The 19851-nt window shown below is 36.4% G+C and overlaps 1 protein-coding gene across 1 annotated transcript; it reads right to left on the reverse strand.

Moving 5' to 3' along the window:
• Positions 1 to 1839: 1839 nt before the first annotated feature.
• On the reverse strand, positions 1840 to 19581 carry mtnr1al (melatonin receptor type 1A like). Its single transcript, XM_056472347.1, has 2 exons — positions 19266 to 19581; positions 1840 to 2634 (listed from the first exon to the last, which is right to left on the reverse strand). Exons 1-2 carry the CDS (start codon positions 19528 to 19530, stop codon positions 1865 to 1867), a joined length of 1035 nt encoding a protein of 344 aa, XP_056328322.1. The 5' UTR covers positions 19531 to 19581; the 3' UTR covers positions 1840 to 1864.
• Between the last annotated feature and the right edge of the window lie 270 nt (positions 19582 to 19851).

Genomic DNA, 19851 nt, shown 5'->3' on the forward strand with positions numbered 1-19851 from the left:
ATTGATTTAATTGATTAAGTTAATTAAATTGAAATGAAATGATATGTAGATTTAGGTTTAATCATAATACTAATTATAACCTGAAAATTCTCTTACGGTCTCCTAATAACAATAATGAAACGATAAGCTCCATTAGTACTTCAAATATTCACTAATTGTTCTGGTAGATCCTTCTCCAGTAGAATCAAATATTTAACATGTAAATTAAACACCTTGAGGAGGACAATACAAATTATATCCACATTACTTCATTTAAATTTTTAGGTGAAATATCCCTTTAAATTGACTTTTTCACAAAAAGAAGACATTTAAAACAAGCTGAAAACCTGTAACCCTTGACTTCTTTATTGTTTGTTTTTCTGAATCTGAAAGACAATGGTTTTAGGCTCTTTAGATTTCTTCAGATTTCTGTGATCAACAGAAGAAATTAATTATTAAAGGTTTGGAATCACTTCAGGGTGAGTAAATAGTCAGTAAATTTTCGATTTTGGGTGACGTATCCCTTTAATGGAATTGCATTTGAGAAAATAATATATGTTTTATTTTATATGTTTTATATATCTATCTATCTTTAAAAGTATAATTTTATACTAAGAAAATATATTTTAGATTTTTAGACTACATTTTAGGCATTAAATTGGATTTTTTGTTTTTTAACACAAAAAAAAAAACAAGTACAGTACAGTGACATACAGTAAATGCAATAAAATGTAGAAATATCTTTTTTTTTTTCAAATGGACATTATCAAAGGTTTGCACAGTGTGATACCATCTTTTACATTTAGATGGTAATTGGATTAAAAAAAAAAAAAACACTACCTGACAAAGGTCTTCTATTCCAGTTGTAAGATAATTTAATAATAAAAAATAATAACTTGACTTCAAGTTGATCATTTGGAAAATTGGTAGATTTGTCAGATGAATCATCTGTTGAACTGCATCCAAATCATCACAAATACAGCAGAAGACCTATTGGAACCCACATGGACCCAAGATTCTCACAGAAATCAGTCAAATTTGGAGAAAAAAAAATAATGGTTTGGGGTTACTTTGGGGGCGTGCGAAAGACTTGCAGAGTGGATGGCAACATCAACAGCATGAGGTATCAACACTGCCCATTTGTGCTGCCCATTATGCTACAAACCACAAAAGAGGGCAAATTCTTCAGCAGGATAGCGCTCCATCTCATACTTCAGCCTCCAATTCAAAGTTCCTGAAAGCAAAGAAGGTCAAGGTGCTGCAGGATTGGCCAGCCCAGTCACCAGACTCAAACATTATTGAGCATGTTAGGGGTAAAATTATTGTGGATGCAATGAAGATGAATCCAAAGAATCTTGATGAAATCTGGGAGTCCTGCAAGAATGCTTTACCATTCCAGATGATGTTATTAATAAGTTATTTGAGTCATTGCAGAGATGTATGGATGCAGTTGTTCAAGCTCACAAGAGTCATACACAAAATTAATTCTTTCAAGCCATGATCATGTTTTATTTTGGTAAAATATGTGTAATCTAGAGGTCTTGCCTTTCATGTAAGCCACTTTTGATACCAAATGATCAACTAGAAGTCAATTTATTATTTGTTGTTCCTTAAACCTGGATAGTCGACAAGATTTTTGTCAGGTAGTGTATTATGTAAATAATGTAATATATGTAATGTAAACCATAAACCTAAACATCATTCTGTGCAAATTTAAGCATGTACATACAATGACTCAGAATCTGCTAGAATTTGGTATAAGAAATATTCAAACAATACAATGAAAAAAATTGCATTGCAAGATGCCTCATTACGCTCATAAGTATAACTCTTTTGAATGACACAGGTTTCAGGAAAGACACAGTGCTCGTCTCATAGTGAAAACTCAACAATTAAACTTGAAAATAGCGAGTACAATCCTTTTATATTCTTTTCGAAAGTTGTGGTTTAGCACTCCATATATAACGCCATTAAGACAGCTGTTGAAATACGCCATGAAGTAGCTGGCGGTGAAGAGCCACTCGGGTATGGATTGACCCAGTCTAGGGTGGATGGCCACTGCCAGGCCTATCAAGTTCAATGGAGCCCAGCAAACAGCGAACAATACGAACACCACAAACATAGTCAGAAAATTCCTGAAGTCATGCGGTTTGATTTTAGGCCGACTGTCAGGCTTGACGCGTCTGCGGACCTGAATGACGAGGATCCAAATGCGCAGGTAGCAGTAGGTGACAATGCTTATGGGCACAATAAAATGCACCACCACCACCATGATGGTATAGAGCGAACTCACCGACTGGGCGAAAGTGCATGAGAAAACACGTGGGTCGTACTGTAGAGACTCCACAAACCAGTTCGGGACGATTGCCAATACAGTCAGCGCCCAGACCAGGATCACGTAGCATACTGTGTTCTTGTTGGAGAAGAGCTTGTCGTACTTAAGGCTGTGGCAGATGTAACAGTAGCGGTTGATGGCGATGCCTGTGATGTTGAAAATAGAGCCGATCACACTGAGCCCCATCAGGAAGCCACTGATCTGGCAGTGAATATCACCAGCGATCCAGCGGTCGTGGAAGATGGCGGTCAGGACAAGCGGGTAGGGGTAGATGGCCACTAACAGATCTGCTATAGCCAAACTCACCACAAAGGCATTGCCTGTAAAGATGAGAGAGAAAAAGTTAATGTGTTTTGTGTGGAGCGGCGATATAAAATGGCATTCTCAGTATCAAAATAGGCACTCAAACATATTACAAGTGTGGAAAGAAGTGTTTAGACACAATATTGTAAATGTGCTCAAAATGTATGCTCAAATGTGCATTCAAATGTATGTCAACATTAGCAACGTTGATGTTTTTTAGGGTTATTTACTGAGCTTGTTTTCCCATTTACTCACCTTCATGTCATTAAAAACAACAAAAAAGTCCTGTTCATGTTTGGATCACAAGTTAATACATATTTAAGGATTTGTGAGTGACTTCTGTCCTTCTAAGGTTCCTTTACCCCAGGGGTCACCAAACTTGTTCCTGGAGGGCCGGTGTCCTGCAGATTTTAGCTCCAACCCTAATCAAACACACCTGAATGAGCTAATCATGGTCTTATTAGGTATACTTGAAACACCCAGCCAGGTGTGTTGAGGCAAGTTGGAGCTAAACCCTGCAGGGACACCGGCCCTCCAGGACCGAGATTGGTGACCCCTGCTTTACCCAAACAAGATAAAAAAATAAATCTCTATGAATCAAGTGATTTGATCCAAGTCTAATGAATGTATGTGAATGCTTTATATTATAAATGCATTTCATTTGGTTTGCCATCTCCAGGTTGGAGGAAAGTCCTTACACCAGGTGGAGTAGTTCAAGTATCCTGGGGTTTTGTTTACAAGTGAGGGAAGGATGGAATGTGGAATTGACAGGCGGATTGGTGCAGCGGCAGCAGTAATGCAGTCGATGTACCGGTCCGTTGTGGTAAAGAAGGAGCTGAACCAAAAGGCAAAGCTCTCAATTTACCAGTCAATCTATGTTCCTACTCTCACCTATGATTATGAGCTTTGGGTCATGACCCACCCTAATGGCCATAATGGCCCATTTCCACTGAGTGGTATGGTTTGGTATGCTTTTATGGCTGTTTCCACTGTCACAAGGCGTACCAAACCAAACCGTACCGTACCACTTTTTCGGCACCCTTTCGAAAGGGTACCAAACATGAGAAAGGGTAACAAAAGGGCGGAGCTAGACGTGCAGCTGAAATCTATTGGTTTACAGAGATACGTCATTTGCTTACGCAACAAGCCAGAATGAAAACAAAAAACCCACATGTTTAAAATAGCTGAGAGATTACAGCGAAATTATATATACATATAAAAATGAGCCATGGTCGACCCGGGCTCAAACAAACCTTGTTGTCATCATAATAAACAGCCACAAAGCCAAAAAGAAAAGGAGATTTTACCCTGTGTCCCATAGTTTTTTACAAGCCAGTCTGAAGCGCGAGCGGTTTCGCTTCCTTGCTTGTGCTCGCCGCATGTCTATATTTGAAATAACGAGCTTCTTGAGCTGATGATAATAACCTGCGCTTGATTATTGACGTGCTTTTGAAACCCGGTCCTTTAACGCGAGAGTGACGCGCAAAAAAGGAAAAGCCAGAAAAAACAAAGGAGCAAATAATTTTTTTCAGCAAACATGAACAAACTGCCATGTTTAACTATTATTATCAGCTTTTATGACTATTATGAACTCAGAATGATGGAATTGCTCTCTAACAGAGGCTACATGTGCTGCTGTAGATTGCAGACACAGATGAGAGGTCTGCTCTGTCTGTGGGCTATATTTCTTGTTGTTTTTGAACCTAAATAAGCACTAAATGTCTGCTGTGTGTAGTTCTTCTGTGATTGGTATCATATCGGAGACTGTAAGGGTCTGTATGTGTTCATATATGTTGCATTTATATATTTATTTTATAGAATTGCAGACGTTACAGTAGGCTATTTCACACTGTCATTGGTCTGAAGTTATAATCAACTCATGTTCATAGAAAAGTTAGTAATAAACATTTATACACAAGTATTTATGTGTGTAAAGCATCTGTTTTGTGAGAAGAGCTTCTCATATGATATGTAAGCGACTCATACAGCTTTACTGTAGACATTTTCTCGATCGAAAATAACATCGACTGAAACTTTTTTGTCATACCACACCAAAAGGGAACGCAAGTGGAAACGCAAACCTGATTAAGGTGACCTGTACCGCCCCGAACCGTACCGTACTGTACCAGTCAGTTGAAACGAGCCATTATAGATACTGTGAGGAGCTCGGAGTAGAGCTGCTGCTCCTCCATATCAAGAGAAGTCAGCTGAGGTGGCTCAGGAAGTGTCTGGGGAGAGGGAAGTCTGTGGTTCTTACCTAAGACTACTGACCTCATAACCCGGCCCTGGAAAAGCGGTTGAAAATGAATGAATGAATGCGTGATAAATTTCATTTGGCCTATTTTTTCCAAATATATAATAACAGAAGATCAACTAAACCTGACCTAAATGAATCTCATTGATTCTTGCTCGTCAAGAAAGCATGATTAATCTTATGACCAAATTTGATTGAAGTAAACATTGTTCGCTGATTAAAGTTTGAATGCAAATGAAATCCTAAAAAAATTGTCATATAAATCTTACAGCAGATAAAGCCACTTAATTCATAAATTTTCATTCATTCATTCATTTTCAGCTTAGTCTCTTTATTCATCAGGGGTCGCCACAATGGAATGAACCGCCAACTTATCCAGCATATGTTTTACGCAGCGGATGTCCTTCCAGCTGCAACCCATCACTGGGAAACACTCTTGCATTCACACACATACACTACGACCAATTTAGATAATTCAATTCACCTATAGCACATGTCTTTGCACTGTGAGAGAAACCAGAGCACCTGGAGGAAACCCTGGCGAATATGGAGAGAACATGTAAACTCCACCCAGAAATGCCAAATGACCAGCCGGGCCTCGAACTAGTGACCTTCTTGCTATGAGGCAATCGTTCTACCCACTGCGCCACCATGACGCCCTAATTTCATAAATATATTTCTTCTTTAATATATTTACATGTTGGTGTTTTTGCTGAAGAGCATATAATTAAAAGCACAGAAATCTCAAAAATATCATAATTTGTGCTATGAAGAGGAACAAATGTTTTATGGATTTGGAGCATTCAGACACTGAATAAATGATGACAGAAATATCATTTTGTGGTGAAATTACCTTTTAACCTGTCAAAATCTCATTTGCAGTTATGCAAAAAACTGATCCAATCCCATGAGAAAGTTGAACTAAAATCACATGATTAATGTGAAAACTTGGTCACACTTTATTTTACGGTACTCTCGCTATTAACTATGACTTTTATCTTAATATTAACTGCTTAATAATAGCTGTTAAGGTAGTAGCTCTTAGGTTTAGGTATTGGGTAGGATAAGAGATGTAGAATAGAATCATGCAGAATATGTTTTAAGTAATAAAATGTCAGTATCTTAATAATAGGCCGGTAATAAGCTACTAGTTAATAGTGAAAATTGGTCCCTATACTAAAGTGTTACTGAAAACTTTTCTTACATGAAAGTCTATGAATATTAGCTTTAGTGGGGCATATGCAGATCATACAAATAGAATACAAAATGGGAAAAAACTACTTAAAGTGATTTATATCAATTCAGGCAATGAATGGACGTGCATTAAAAATATATATTGTCTAAAAATAGGAGCTCTTTTCAAAATTACAGTACATAAATCCAGCCCTGAATAGGACTTTGGAGTAAAAACATTCATGGCAAAGGGCCACTTCACAAAGGGCACTTTGGCAATAAAGATTTAGATTTTCACTCCCATTGGTTTTGTTTGCGCACATTTAATTTGTGAGGCAAGTGATGCAAGATGAAACATAAATACGTTGTAACACCGTGTCCTAACAACACGCAACACTGCAACTAATGATAAAAGGTATCTTTCCCATATTGTTAGTCAGAGTTTTTGTCCTGACCATCCATGACGATGACACACTGAACATCTAATTTAAGAAACAGTATAAGATACTGTACATAGTTCTAAAATAATTGTTGGAAACACTGTTGGTTTCTTTATATTTCTATACTTGTTAAATCACAGCTATAGTTTGTTTTGTATTGTTGTTGTTGTTTTTTTTTATTTGTAAGTTACTTAAGATCTTGAATATACTATTACAATCATGTAGTTTAAACATGAACGTTAGAATCCTGAACAGTGCAAACCAACAATATCAGTCACTCATCATGTATTTTAATACTGTTAATGGGAGTTCCAAATTCATTAATCACATTATAATCCTGTTGATTTCATCTGAAGTGCCATGCACCATCCTGTGCTTCTAAATGGTTCCTGTTCCTGTTGCATAGAGTCTTGTATGGACAGCCAAATTGTTTGTCTCTAGAATCAAGTCATGTGTTGTTAGGACACGGTTAAAGGAATAGTTTTATCTTTGGTCCCCTACACATCCTTTTGATGGTGTCACCTTTTGAAGGGATTAGGGCATAGGGATAAGCCCTTCAGAATGTAATCCCAATCCCAAATGGGACCTTAAATCTATGCGGCCTTCCTATGAATTTGCACTTTTAGTGATGTAATGCCACTTTGACTGTACTGTTGAGGGCACATAGTGGCTGCAAAGGAGGCATCACTAAAGGAATGTTAGGACTTTAAGGTTCACATACACACAGCAGCCATTGTCAATTTATAAAGTGCACATGTAGTGTGCTACTGGAGTTGGGATTGGTGCCAGGCTTGTCGTTTTAATGTCGTGTTAGCATGTTCAGGTTGGCCTCAGCTTGTAAATGTAGAAACTTTTACTTTCAGGACTCAGAAATCCTTCTATACTGTTAAAAAAAAGTTTTCTAAAGAGATAGCATAAAAGAATTACATATTTTGATTGCCCCCAAAAACTTTAAATTCCATGTAAAATGTAAAATAACTCATATTGTTATAGGTGAACATGTACATGATCGTTTTAATGTCATGTTTGCATGGTCGAGTTGGCCACAGCTTAAAAGAATGGCATATATTTTGGTTGACCCCCCCCAAAACATTTTATCCATATAAAATCCATTACAGTTTTTGTTGCTAGCTCACATTGTTAATCCATACAAGTTAATCAACAACAAAAAAAAGCTTTTTGTAATCTTCAATCAAAGTTTGATCATTTGCTTCCACCTTTGGAGTGATAGTCCTTCTGTTGATGATATATATATATAATTCTATCCAACTTTTTCCAGGTATTACAGATTAAAGGTGCAGTAGGTGATTTGTCAAAATGCTATCTGATCGCATAATATCTTTGAACACAGTCCCTCCACTGCTGTCAAAAGCCATGCCTCCCAAAATCACGAATGCGCACTGTAAAGATGACAGTAGACAACCCTCTAGAATAGATCATGTCATTCGCCAGTTAGAAAACTTTTAGTACTTTATAATACTACAATTCTGAATGAAAAACTATTATATTTAGAACATTTTCAGTTGTGTAACAAGTGAAACTTGTCATAATGTGCAATATTTCATGCATGCAAGGATTGCTGGTCTCACTCTCACACACGCTTTGTCTTAATGTCTTACTGTATGCTTAGTGGTTGGCTGGCGGGGTGCAGGAATTAAACTTTTTAATAAGACATACTTGCATGCTGTTTCAGACCGAATAGTCAAAGTAGCATGGTAAACAATATAGGGAGCGCGTCACAGATTGTCAATGTTCAAAAATGAACCAATGTAAATATAAAACCAACTTCAGCTCAGTAAAGCAGGCTAGGTGGAATAGTGCTATTTGTTTTGTTGTTAAACTAAATAAAAATGTTCATTATCAATGGTGTAAAAGGTCCAACTGAAAATAGTCGCATCAATCTTTCGCTGGGAGATTTCAGTGGCTGAACAACACTTCCGTGCATATAACCCATTCATAACAACAAAATCTACATAAGCTTTGTGTGACAAAACGAGTTTTAAAACATAACATTACCTGTCTAACAGAAATACCTGGGCCATGGTCTCATACTTTCTCCAGCAAAAGTGACTTCAATATTGATTCGGGATTTTAAAACGTTTTGATTCAGAATTTGTTTTTACCTCTCTCTCTTTCTCTCTCTCTCTCTCTCTCTCTCTCTCTCTCTCTCTCTCTCACGTGCACATGCAAACAGCAGATCTGCGTGAACGGGTGCTCAGATGTACAAATCTACTTTTGCTGACAGACAGTTTGGGCTACTTATCAGAATTATGAGAATTATCAGTCTGACAAATTTTAATTGGATGAACATTTTAGGTCTTACGCCTCACCCAAAATATAAAAATACATATAAATACATTTAGATCATTTACTTTAATTATTAGTATTCGAATGTGAAGAGACTTTCAACCAGCACAACAAAAAATGTTTCTGAATACAATCACCTACTGCACCTTTAAGTTTATAATAGACTGAGACATTAAATCCATCATCCAAAATGTAAATTTGCAATTTGCATGATGAACATTTTCAGACCAAACTAATAGAGAAACTGACCCGAAAACAGCTTGTAATCATACAAATCACCTCAATTAGCAGTTAACAGTCTTACACTTGGATAGTTAAGACTTTTATTGGCCTCTGCGGTGCAAGTGAAATTAACAGCCGTGTTGCTAGCCCATGTGTGGATTATGTTTCTTTAGTTTTGCTTAAATGCCAGAGACAAAACCCAATCTGTGTGATAAACCCAAAACAAACAGACATGCTTGATATGAGCCACAAATAAACCTCATGTGCTGTAAATATCAATATCAAACTCTCTCCAGAGAAATCCAGAGAGTTCAAAGCAATGACCTACACGGTATAATTGGATCTTGTAATATTTGAGCAATGTGTTCATTCTCTGTTCCAATGCTCACTGTTGTACCTTATGTAGCTAAAGATTGTACACATTAGAAGACGATTGATTGGTCTTTACTCTTTAATGAAAGGATTTGCTAGTTTGTGCATAACAACAATAATGGGCTTATAAAATCTAACGAAACAATTAAATCACGTCTGTTTCCTGTAGCTCTTTGAACATGAATGCTAGTGTTGTACCTACCTAAGCGGGCTGATGTTCATAAATAAATTTCATATTCAAGTCATCCCCCTATTGGAATTGTTTTATCTCGAGATTCAATATCTATTTAAAATTGCATTTTTCAACACTCCAGGTACAAGATGGTTCATTAAACAAGTGCTGCATTGACTTCTGCGTCCATGTCTTTGACTGGAGGCAATGAAATGAATTCTTTGAATTACTGAGCACATGAGTCTCCATCCAGCTGAGTTAATCCCTCACGTGTCGGCCTGGCTTGTACGTGAGCAACACATTTATTGCGAATAAATTTCACCCTCCTCTAGCGGTGGTACTGGGGGTGTGGGAGACTGGACTCATCACATTTTCAGTCTTTTTTTAATTCACTTGTTGGGGTTTTCTGACCAGTATTCTGCTTGCCAGCTCAATCAATAGACAGCAAATAAACAAATAAATGTAACCGCTGTTACTTCATTTGTGCTTTATGTCATATGAGCTTAAAGACTCATCGAAACGACTAAACTTAATTCAGATTCATTGAATTTATTTTTATTCATTCATTCATTTTCTATTCGGTTTAGTCCCTTTATTATTCTGGGGTGACCACAGCGGAATGAACTGCCAACTTATCCAGCATATGTTTTACGCAGCAGATGCCCTTCCAGCTGCAACCCATCACTAGGAAACATCCATACACACCCATTCACACACAGACACTACGGACAATTTAGCTTACCCAATTCACCTATAACGCATGTCTTTGGACTTGTGGGGGAAACCGGAGCACCCGGAGGACACCCACGCAAGCACGTGGAGAACATGCAAACTCCACACAGAAACGCCAACTGGGCTCAAACCAGCGACCTTGCTGTGAGGCGATTGTGCTACCTACTGCGCCACCGTGCTGCCCTTTGAATTTCTTTGTAAAAATGTAATAAGATTTTTCATAACACCTAAAGTTACATTTTCATTTTTTGGAGAAAATATGGAAACGCTTGGGACTGTATTGTTATTCACACCTACTGTTGAAATATGTATAAAGAGAAAAATGCAATGATGAGATGGAATCTGGATTGGAACTTTAAAACTATGTACATGGATATTTGTTCTTTAAAAATCCCCCAAAAAATGATATATTTCTCCTTGATACACTAGTAACAACCAATATAAAAAAGACCATTACAAAGAAATGGCTCAAGGAGGTCGCCATGTGAATGGCATGATATTGTAATTGAGGTGTATGGTGTAGAAGTACTGACCATTTCTTTAAAGGTGCTGTTTGTAAGTTTTTTTACTCTTCTAAAGCATAAAAACACCATATTATGGTTGCAGATATTTAAGAAATATGCTAAGTGAGCATACTTGTTTTTCTAAAAAACAATGCTAAACTCAATTCTTAAGGTTTATTGGGACAACTTAATTGTTTTATGTTCAATCCACTCAATCGATTTGTGTCGTGAGAAGATGAAGGATTTGTGTGAGTAGTTTGTAACCCTTAACATAACTTTGTATTGCAGATTCTGATCAAATATAAAGAGATTTAATAAAGATTGTATCAGGTACCTACTGCATGTCTTTTTGTTTATATGTTGTCATTTGAAAGTGTTCTTTATTGTGATTTTATTAGAAAAATGGAGGAAGAAAAAAACACTTGTTGAAAACTGTCTGTTTGGATGAAGTAGAGGACATGATGATGGTGCTTCTCTTCACAGTAGTCACGCTGCAGAAATTAGGGCCAGGTTGGGCTGATTGACTATGGATGATCTGCTATTCAGATTCAGTGGTGTGTGAAAATGTCTGTAGATCAAGACGCACAACTTTATCTCTGTTGCAAAGGTGACAAATGAGATGAAAAAGAGATTGTTAAAGTGCCCCTATTATGCTTTTTCGGATATTACCTGTCATGTAGAGTGTAATGTAGCTGTTGGGGAGTGTAAAAGGTCTGCAAAGTGCTCAACAAATGGAGTTGCAGTCACCCAAAAGAAAGAAGCAATTCTGAGCTGCCTGAAATAAGATGTAATTCCAGTGTTACTTTCTATAAAAAAATGTATGGAAGTTTGAAGCAAATTTGTCACTAGTTTGCATAACACCAGCCTGTGGTGTTCGTTTGCAGCACACAAACAACTTTTACTTGTTATAACAGGCCTGGAAGAGTTTGTTTTGCATTGATTACATGTTTAAAAAACTATGTTGTTTGTGTCACTGTGTATCAGGGAAGCTTGTGGAGCAGAATTTTATATATTTTCATATTTATTTGGTTTCTGAAATGTGCTTTGTGTGGTAAGTGTAGGCCAATCACAATAGACTTGACTGTCTGACCAATTAAAACAGAGTTCTCAGAATAGCAACGTTTATAGAGACCAGGGGTCCGTTCTTCGTACGTGGATTACTCAGTTATCAGGATTTGGTTATTGACGATTTGACATGATCCAGGATTGTTTCGTTCTTCAAAAATCATCTGAGACTTGTTGTCATAGCAACAGTTCTGCTAGCTCAAACCTGCTCGGAAGCAGGCTTATTTCATATAAACAGGATTAGATCGGGTCAGTTCAAGCGAACATAATACTGAAAGTATGTACCGAATTCTGAAATTTTCTTACAGTAGTAGTTATATACACTTGTGAAAATTGGAAATATATTTTTTAAACTATATATAAAGTAAAAAAAAAAAATATATATATATATATATATATATATATATATATATATATATATATATATATATATATATATATATATATCAATAAAACGTATGCAATCTGCACTCCGAAATAAAAGTACAAAGACTGTCACCTGGTGGTTCAAAGGGAAAATTTATTGATATGGACTTTTTAGATACAAACACGTGCAATCGTTTTAGTACAATTTGTGTATGATAATTTCCACAATAATAATCAACTTTTTTTTAAGGAATAATACATTTATGCAGTCATGGACATGTTTTGACAGCTAATAAGACGGTGATTTGATGTTTCACAAAAGTTGCAGGCATCTTTATCAACAAAAAATGCTTTTGTGATGCTAAATTAATTTAAACATCCAGTTATTCTTTACACCGATTAAGAAACCTGCTACTATAATACTACTATGGCTACTATAATAAAGAAAATCCGCTCTAAGTGTAAAACTAAATAAATTGCTAAATACGCTTGACACACGAAAGTGTGAAGGCTGCAGCCCACAACAAAGGTGGAGAGTTATTGCGTATCATATTTAACAAACCGTTTCCTATGAATTGTATGTAATTTTGCTCACATGGATAATTGAATATTAATCAGATGATGTCATTACGCTGCTGTGCCGTCAGCCAATCATTGCATTGCTGATCATGGTTTCGAGGATCGATAGATTTGCCTCTCACAACACGCGCAGCGATCTCAGATCAGTTCATCCAGATATTTTAATCTGATTTGCAAACTTGTTTGAAGAACCAAATTAGCCAGAGATCAGTTAACAAGCTTAAAATATCCAGGATCTGCCAAATCATCTTAGATCATTTAAGCAAGGTACGAAGAACGGACCCCTGATCCTTGAACAAACTGGATTTTGACTTTGTGTGTTTGTACACATATTGTAAGAGATCTCAGAAAAAAAGATATGAATCTTTAAAATAGTAATTCAGGTACGTTTTAATGTTGTTGTTTTTTTAAATGCACAGGCATCACTGCACAATTATTCACAGATCACCTGGTTTCACTCGACAGATATTTGGGATGACAGGACACATGTAAATCCATGCCTACAGGCTAACATTTTGAAACAAGCTCGCGGTGTTGTTGTGGGAGTTCAGTAGGGTGATCAAAGTAGACTTTTTAGTGACGGACGTGTGAATTTTGATGGACTGGGTTGTTCTTCAGATGAACTCTGCTTTCATGGAGGTGTATAGCGTGTCAGTGTTTTCGCCATTTCTGTCACCTGATTTAGTTGATAGATTGGGTGTTTTCTTTCATATGCAAACATGTATCTGCATCTGAAAAGGTGTAAACCAAATGGCCTACAGAAACTCGTAGGTGTGATCCAACCAAAAGAAATGTGTTCCCCAGTAAGTTCCATTTGGGTCATATTATTTGTTGTAACTAGTATAAAGTATTGTTCTACATACCAACCCAATCTCATGGCAATTTGTAACTTTTTGATTTAGTGGCTAATTCGTATCAATTCATACAATCTCATTTGTACAATTTAGTATGATTTGCTTATGTTGGTTGGGTTTAGTGGTGGGGTGGGTGCTACGTCTTCTTTTTCAAAATTGTACTTTTTCATACGACTGAACTCACACAAATTCGTACGAATTTGCCACTATACGGACAAAACATAAAATAGTTTTTTTTTGTGAGATCAGGCTGTACATACAGATCTTTTGGTTAATATCCTTGAAGAATAATGAGTTAACATCACTGATGAAGAACCGTACTGCATTGTGTTCAGTAAACTGTTCTACTGAGAGAAATCTGGTCAGCTTATATTTATTTTATGTGATAGAGCAATCTAAAACATTGGCAAGCCAGCTAATGATGGTTAAGTCAAATACATCAAAATGTACATATGAACTGAACTGAATCAACAGTGAACTAACCTGAGCCAAATAATGCTTTAAAAACTTTTAAAAAGCTTTAAACTGAAATTAATTTGTTTCATATTTGATTGACTTTTTTACAGGTTTTTATAATGTTTTTTTTTTTACTGTGGTCAAAATAATTAAGATATAAGTATATAGAAAAACCAACCCACGCTCATTATGGATATTTAACTAGGTCTACATTTTTAGTGACAGTTAAATACGTAACTGGAGGTACGTCTGTTTGCAGTTTTTGTTTTTGCAAATCCTACAGAGGCTGCTGTTTACGCTTTTTTGATGATGTCAAAATTCTCTTCTCGCATAAATCCACCAGAGGGCGCAATATACACTTCAGCTGACCAGGCCAGCTTGCTGTCGACTGAATGACTGACCGACTAACCCACCCACCCCTTCCATAAACTCAACCGATTGTGTTTTCAAAAACAATCTAGCGGCCACTGATTTGATCAGGTTTTCAGCCTGTTATTATTATTATTATTTTTTTCCTTTTGTTTTACCTGGTTTCTAGAAATATTCTTTGTCAGACTCTAACGCCGTCGTCGCAGTCAGCTCAGCTTCGCATCCCAAGTCCTTCAGCGTATGTGGCGAGCTACTGGGCAAACTTGTAACTCCAGAAAAGTCTTCCACACGGAGGTAAGCGGTCATCGGTAGTGCGAAAAGGAATAGAAGCCATTGGCAGCGTCACACCGCCCCATGGCGTTAATTTTAAAGATGAAATGCAGCCAGACACACTGTACCTCTGGCTACATAATTTGTGCTCTCCAGAAATATAGACAGGGGTACATATCCACAATGAGCTTGTGTTGCAAGCTAAAAACTCTATACAGTTAATACAACATGTGCTAATACAGAAATGCAATGCAAATATCACAGACCACAATGGAAATATGTCAAAAAAATCACTTCTGGGATATTCAACAAGACAGCTGACTTTTATCAAGAAACAATTGGGTTTGTCACATTTTAGAGTTCCTCAATACATTTTATTTGTGCACATTTCTTTATTTGCACATGTAAAAACTTGTGTGCACGTGTTTTGTTAAATGGATGATGTTTTCTCAGTGTGTTAGGGTTTCTCTATGTCCTAATCTGCAGCACAGTTCAACTCTCTCACTAAAGGTTTTTCAATTCACAAGTAAAAGATGGTTCGTGGTAAATAGCTAGACAATACTTTGACATTTCTGCAACTTTCACAGCCCAAACATTCTTGTGCAGAAACATACATTTTTAGATACAAACTTTTATTTAAAAATTATATATTTTTCACAGACCTCATGAGATATGATGTCATGACATGCATCAATTTATAAAGTTGATATTACTTCAGTGTCAAAAAATAGAATACCGATACATAAATGAATGTTTTGGCTATTGATGAAAACTATATGACAGAAATAGAACTTTAATCAAATTTTGTACATTACCCAATCTGATATGCAAGAATAAATCATCACATTTAAAACTGATTTGATCCAAATTCACTGTATTTAATTGAATATTTCTGTTTTGGTAGCCCTCATCTGATGAGTAACCTTTAACTATATGTTTTTACGATGAAAGCACGCATAAAGATTAGATTTTAGTATGTAAATGGTGCCTTTATAGAAGGCTATCGCCTGTGCAGTCATATCTTACTGCAGACTTGCATATGCAAGCTGAGACATGCAGTCTCAGACATGCAATCCCAGACACAACACATTCAGTGAAGCCCTCACAACTGCCACTATATATCTCTTATCTATAAATCAATTTTGGTAACATCTTAGATTTGATTTGTTAACATTTGCAAACCATGTTCTTTATAACAATGAGAATCCTTCTAATATATATGTAAGTTGATAGTAATTTCAACATTTACTATATAATTACCCTCTTTACACATAAGATTTAAATACTCCTGGCCCCTAGCGTGGTCTTTTAAAGTTACCATTATTTAAAACACATTGCTTTATAGTTTCCAAAACAATGCATCAATGGCCTGTTTCCACTGACCGGTATAGTACGGTACGGGTCGGTACGGGTCACCTTTATCAGGCTTATGTTTCCACTGCCAAAAGGGTACCAATAGTGGGCGTGGTGTACGACAGAAACATGGCAGATTGTTCATGTTTTAGGTTGCTGAAAGAATCATTTGCTCCTTAGTTTTTTCACGCTTCATTCTCTTGTTTGTCAGAAGCACTGATGTACTGATTGAATGTCATGGATTGGATGTCAGAAGCACTTCAATAATCGCACGCACGTTATTACCATCAGCAAAAAGTTATTCAAATATAGACACGCGAGCGATCACGAGCTCCCTGGACAAAGTGAAACCGCTCACACTTTTAGACGACCTAGTAAAACAAAACCACGACACAGCAGATTTTGTTCTTCTTGGCTTTGTGGCTGTTCATCAAGACAACAACAAGGTTTGTTTGAGCTTGAGTCAACCATAGCTTGTTATTATATGTACATAGTATTACTTTGTTTTCATTCTTCTGCTTGTGTATGAGCTAGTGACGTTTCTCTGTAAACCGAGAGCATTTCACTGAGCGTCTAGCTCCGACTTTCGATTTTTGTCGTGCTAGGTACCCTTTACAAAGTAGGGTACCTAAAAGGTGGTACAGTCAGGTTCGCTTTTTGGAACCTTTTGACAGTGGACACAGCCATAAAAGCGTACCAAACTGTACCGTACTCAGTGGAAATGGGCCACAAGTGTATCACATGACACACCACAGACCCATGATTTATCCATATATCGTTTATGCATATGTCGTCAAATTCTAACAATTAAAATTTGACATTTTTTATAACTATGTTACGAAATATTATTAAATAAGTAACAAATGCATTGCTCAATTGCTAGTTAACTAATGGAATGTTTTAGACTTCTCAATAAACCTAAGGGCAAAAATTACTAATTTATTCACCCTTAGGCCTGAAACTATATAGTCTTTAATTATATGTGTGTGTGTGTGTGCATGTGTGAACGCACTTGGGACTGTTTGCAAAGGCTGTTGATTTAAGGTTATGATAAAATATTCAGTATCTTGCACAGACTAATCATTTCACTTCATAAAATGTCAATACATCTTCAGGAGCGAGAGGTATTCATTTTATTGTGTTTGTATATGTTTTTACATTTTTTATTCATTGTAATTTATTATTATTTTTTTACTCAAAGTATTGATTTCATGTCCCACCAAGGACAACAGTTTCAGTTATTCATCTTTAATGCTTTACTGAGGAAAAATATTGTTTATGGCCTGAAGGTAAATTAAATTACATCCTAAATTAAAGTATAAATCTAAGAACATTTAGTGTTAACATTTTTGCAACAGGATAAAGAACACCTTAGGATAATAATCATATGATCTGTAATTCATAAGTAAAATCTTGTTTATATTGTTTATATCCAGAAAACTTTGAAAAGAAAATTGAGCAAAGTAAACTGTCAATTCAAAGTGCTGTCAAAAAGATTATCATATGTTGTGTAAATATTATGATAGTACCTCTAAAACATGCACTCACATCACATCACAGCAAAACACTGGAGCTCTAATTACTGGAGGTGTGTCAGGAGTTCATGAACCTGCTTCACTGCCAGCACATTCACAGCTCCTGCATTAAAATGCCCTTAATGGCTCCATTTCCAGACAAACCACTGACAATACAAACCACAATCCCTTTACTACTTCTATATAACATTAAGATCAACAGAATGAAAAAAGAACAACTTAGTCGACTATCTCAAAGGCAGAATGGTGTTTTAGATGGCCTGTATTTGTCAGCAGCACATGTAAAGTGTCTCAGTTTCAAACTCCTTTAGAAACTTATTTCTATTTAAAAAAGGATCTGAGGCTGAGCTCATTAGGACAAGTATCACATTTGTCTTCGTTGTTTTTCAGTTCTTGAATCATTTAAAGGTCAATCATTAGTTGGTCAGAAAAAAATGACTGCATCTGAGAAGCACTTAAAGCGTCAATCTCCAAAAGGAAAAGGTCAGTCTGTGCTGTGTTCATGAGATAAGAGCAGTGGCCTCAGGTAGATTGAGATGTTGCAGCTCACGCCACCGAAAAACTGACAACGCTAACAGGACAGCATGCAGAAGCTTTCATACAGCAGCTGCACACCTGCATGCTTTTGGTCTTGTCTTTTTCAGTTTGACACCTCATGTGATCATGCAGCTGATGGTCTGGAAACAGTTGATGAGTCAATTACGCTGCGTCTGAATCTTAAATAATGAGCAGAGACAGGCAGATAATCAGTTATTGGTGCTCTAATAATGGATCTATGAATAATAAATGCAACACTGTGTATTCAAACAATTGCGATCACATGAACGGAATGATTCGTTGTGCAAAAGCATTACCGGCACAATTAATCATCATTTCAGACTTTATTCAAAATTAGGTTTATTGTATTTGAATTATTTATTTTTCAAAGAAGGAAAATCTGTGGCTATTTCATTTGCAAAACTATAGTGAATGCATGTTATCTGTATTGGTTTTTGTTATTTTGTATTATTGATGTTGCTAGTTGTAATATTAATATTAAAATTATGATTATTAATAATACATTTACTATAAATGATTAATATTAAGGTAGTTTGACTGTTTTATTAATAGTAGTAGTAATAATATTAAGATTCAATTGATTATTAATAATAATAATAATAAGCCTGCAAAAATGTATTGCTTTTTATCATCATGGGTTTTTATACATTTCATTATATAAAGTCAAAAGAAAAAGAATAAAAAGACAAATATAAATGTTGAACATACTGTATTGAAGAAGAAAAATTGAACCAGCCTAAACTAATGTCGTGGTATTTGTCAGACTGGTCAGATTTTTTATTAATTTTAGACACTTTTGGTTTTGGATTTGCATATTTTTCAATTTATCTCAAGGTTACCAAGCCAAATACTACTAGAAATAAATGTTCTTAATGAATATAATTGTTGCAAACTAATTATTCAGCCACTGCTCTGTCAATAAAACACAAATAAAATCAAGATGCTCTGTTGTGGCTCATTCAGAGATGGTATTTCTCTAATAACGTGATGCTCTTCAGAAGTCCTGGACAAATAAATCCCGACTAAATGACTGTCAGCAAGATGCATTAAAGAGATGAAGACATTTACCTGCCTTCCTGAGCTTTCTGTTTCTGAAGACCGACACAATGACCAACAGGTTGCCCAGAACATCTACTACAATGGTAGTGATCAGAACGCTGGAGAGTAAAGTCACCACCCAGGGGAAGGAGAGGTACTTGATATCGCGATTTCCTGTCGAAATGTTCTTCAATGGGGCGTCTGTTCCCTCCACCATCCTCAATTCATCATCATAGGACAGCGGCGAGGGGTCCGGTCCTCCGTGCCACGCGCATCTACCGCGCAAGGGGCGCATCCAGACACCGAGCAGCGGCGGGTAGAGCTCCAGTTCAGCCGTGCGCTCTTACAGCTGCCATTTGAGGAATTGGATATATAAAAATCAAAGCAGTTTTTTTTTATCATAAATGCAAGAGAAAGAGTAGCGTGTTAAATAAAACTGCTGCGATTCAAGTTCATTTGCTGACATAAAATCCTGCTTGATAACCGGAGGGACGTTTGTAATCCTGCGATCTTGAGAACTTATGAAGCGCGCTGTGCTTGACAAGACGCCCATTCACACAGCTGATTCATATGCACAGGAAATATAAAAGTCATGTCCATTCATTCACTTCTTTGC

The sequence above is a fragment of the Danio aesculapii genome, chromosome 14, assembly GCF_903798145.1.
Source record: "Danio aesculapii chromosome 14, fDanAes4.1, whole genome shotgun sequence".
Classification (NCBI taxonomy): Eukaryota; Metazoa; Chordata; class Actinopteri; order Cypriniformes; family Danionidae; genus Danio; species Danio aesculapii.

What these genes read in the sequence shown, in the direction of transcription:
- mtnr1al (XM_056472347.1), bottom strand. Translation starts at nt 19,530, where the DNA reads ATGCGCCCCTTGCGCGGTAGATGCGCGTGGCACGGAGGACCGGACCCC. An exon ending in CAGAAAGCTCAGGAAGGCAG is followed by an intron (nt 2,635 to 19,265) that starts GTAAATGTCTTC and finishes TCATCTTTACAG; the next exon opens with GCAATGCCTTTGTGGTGAGT.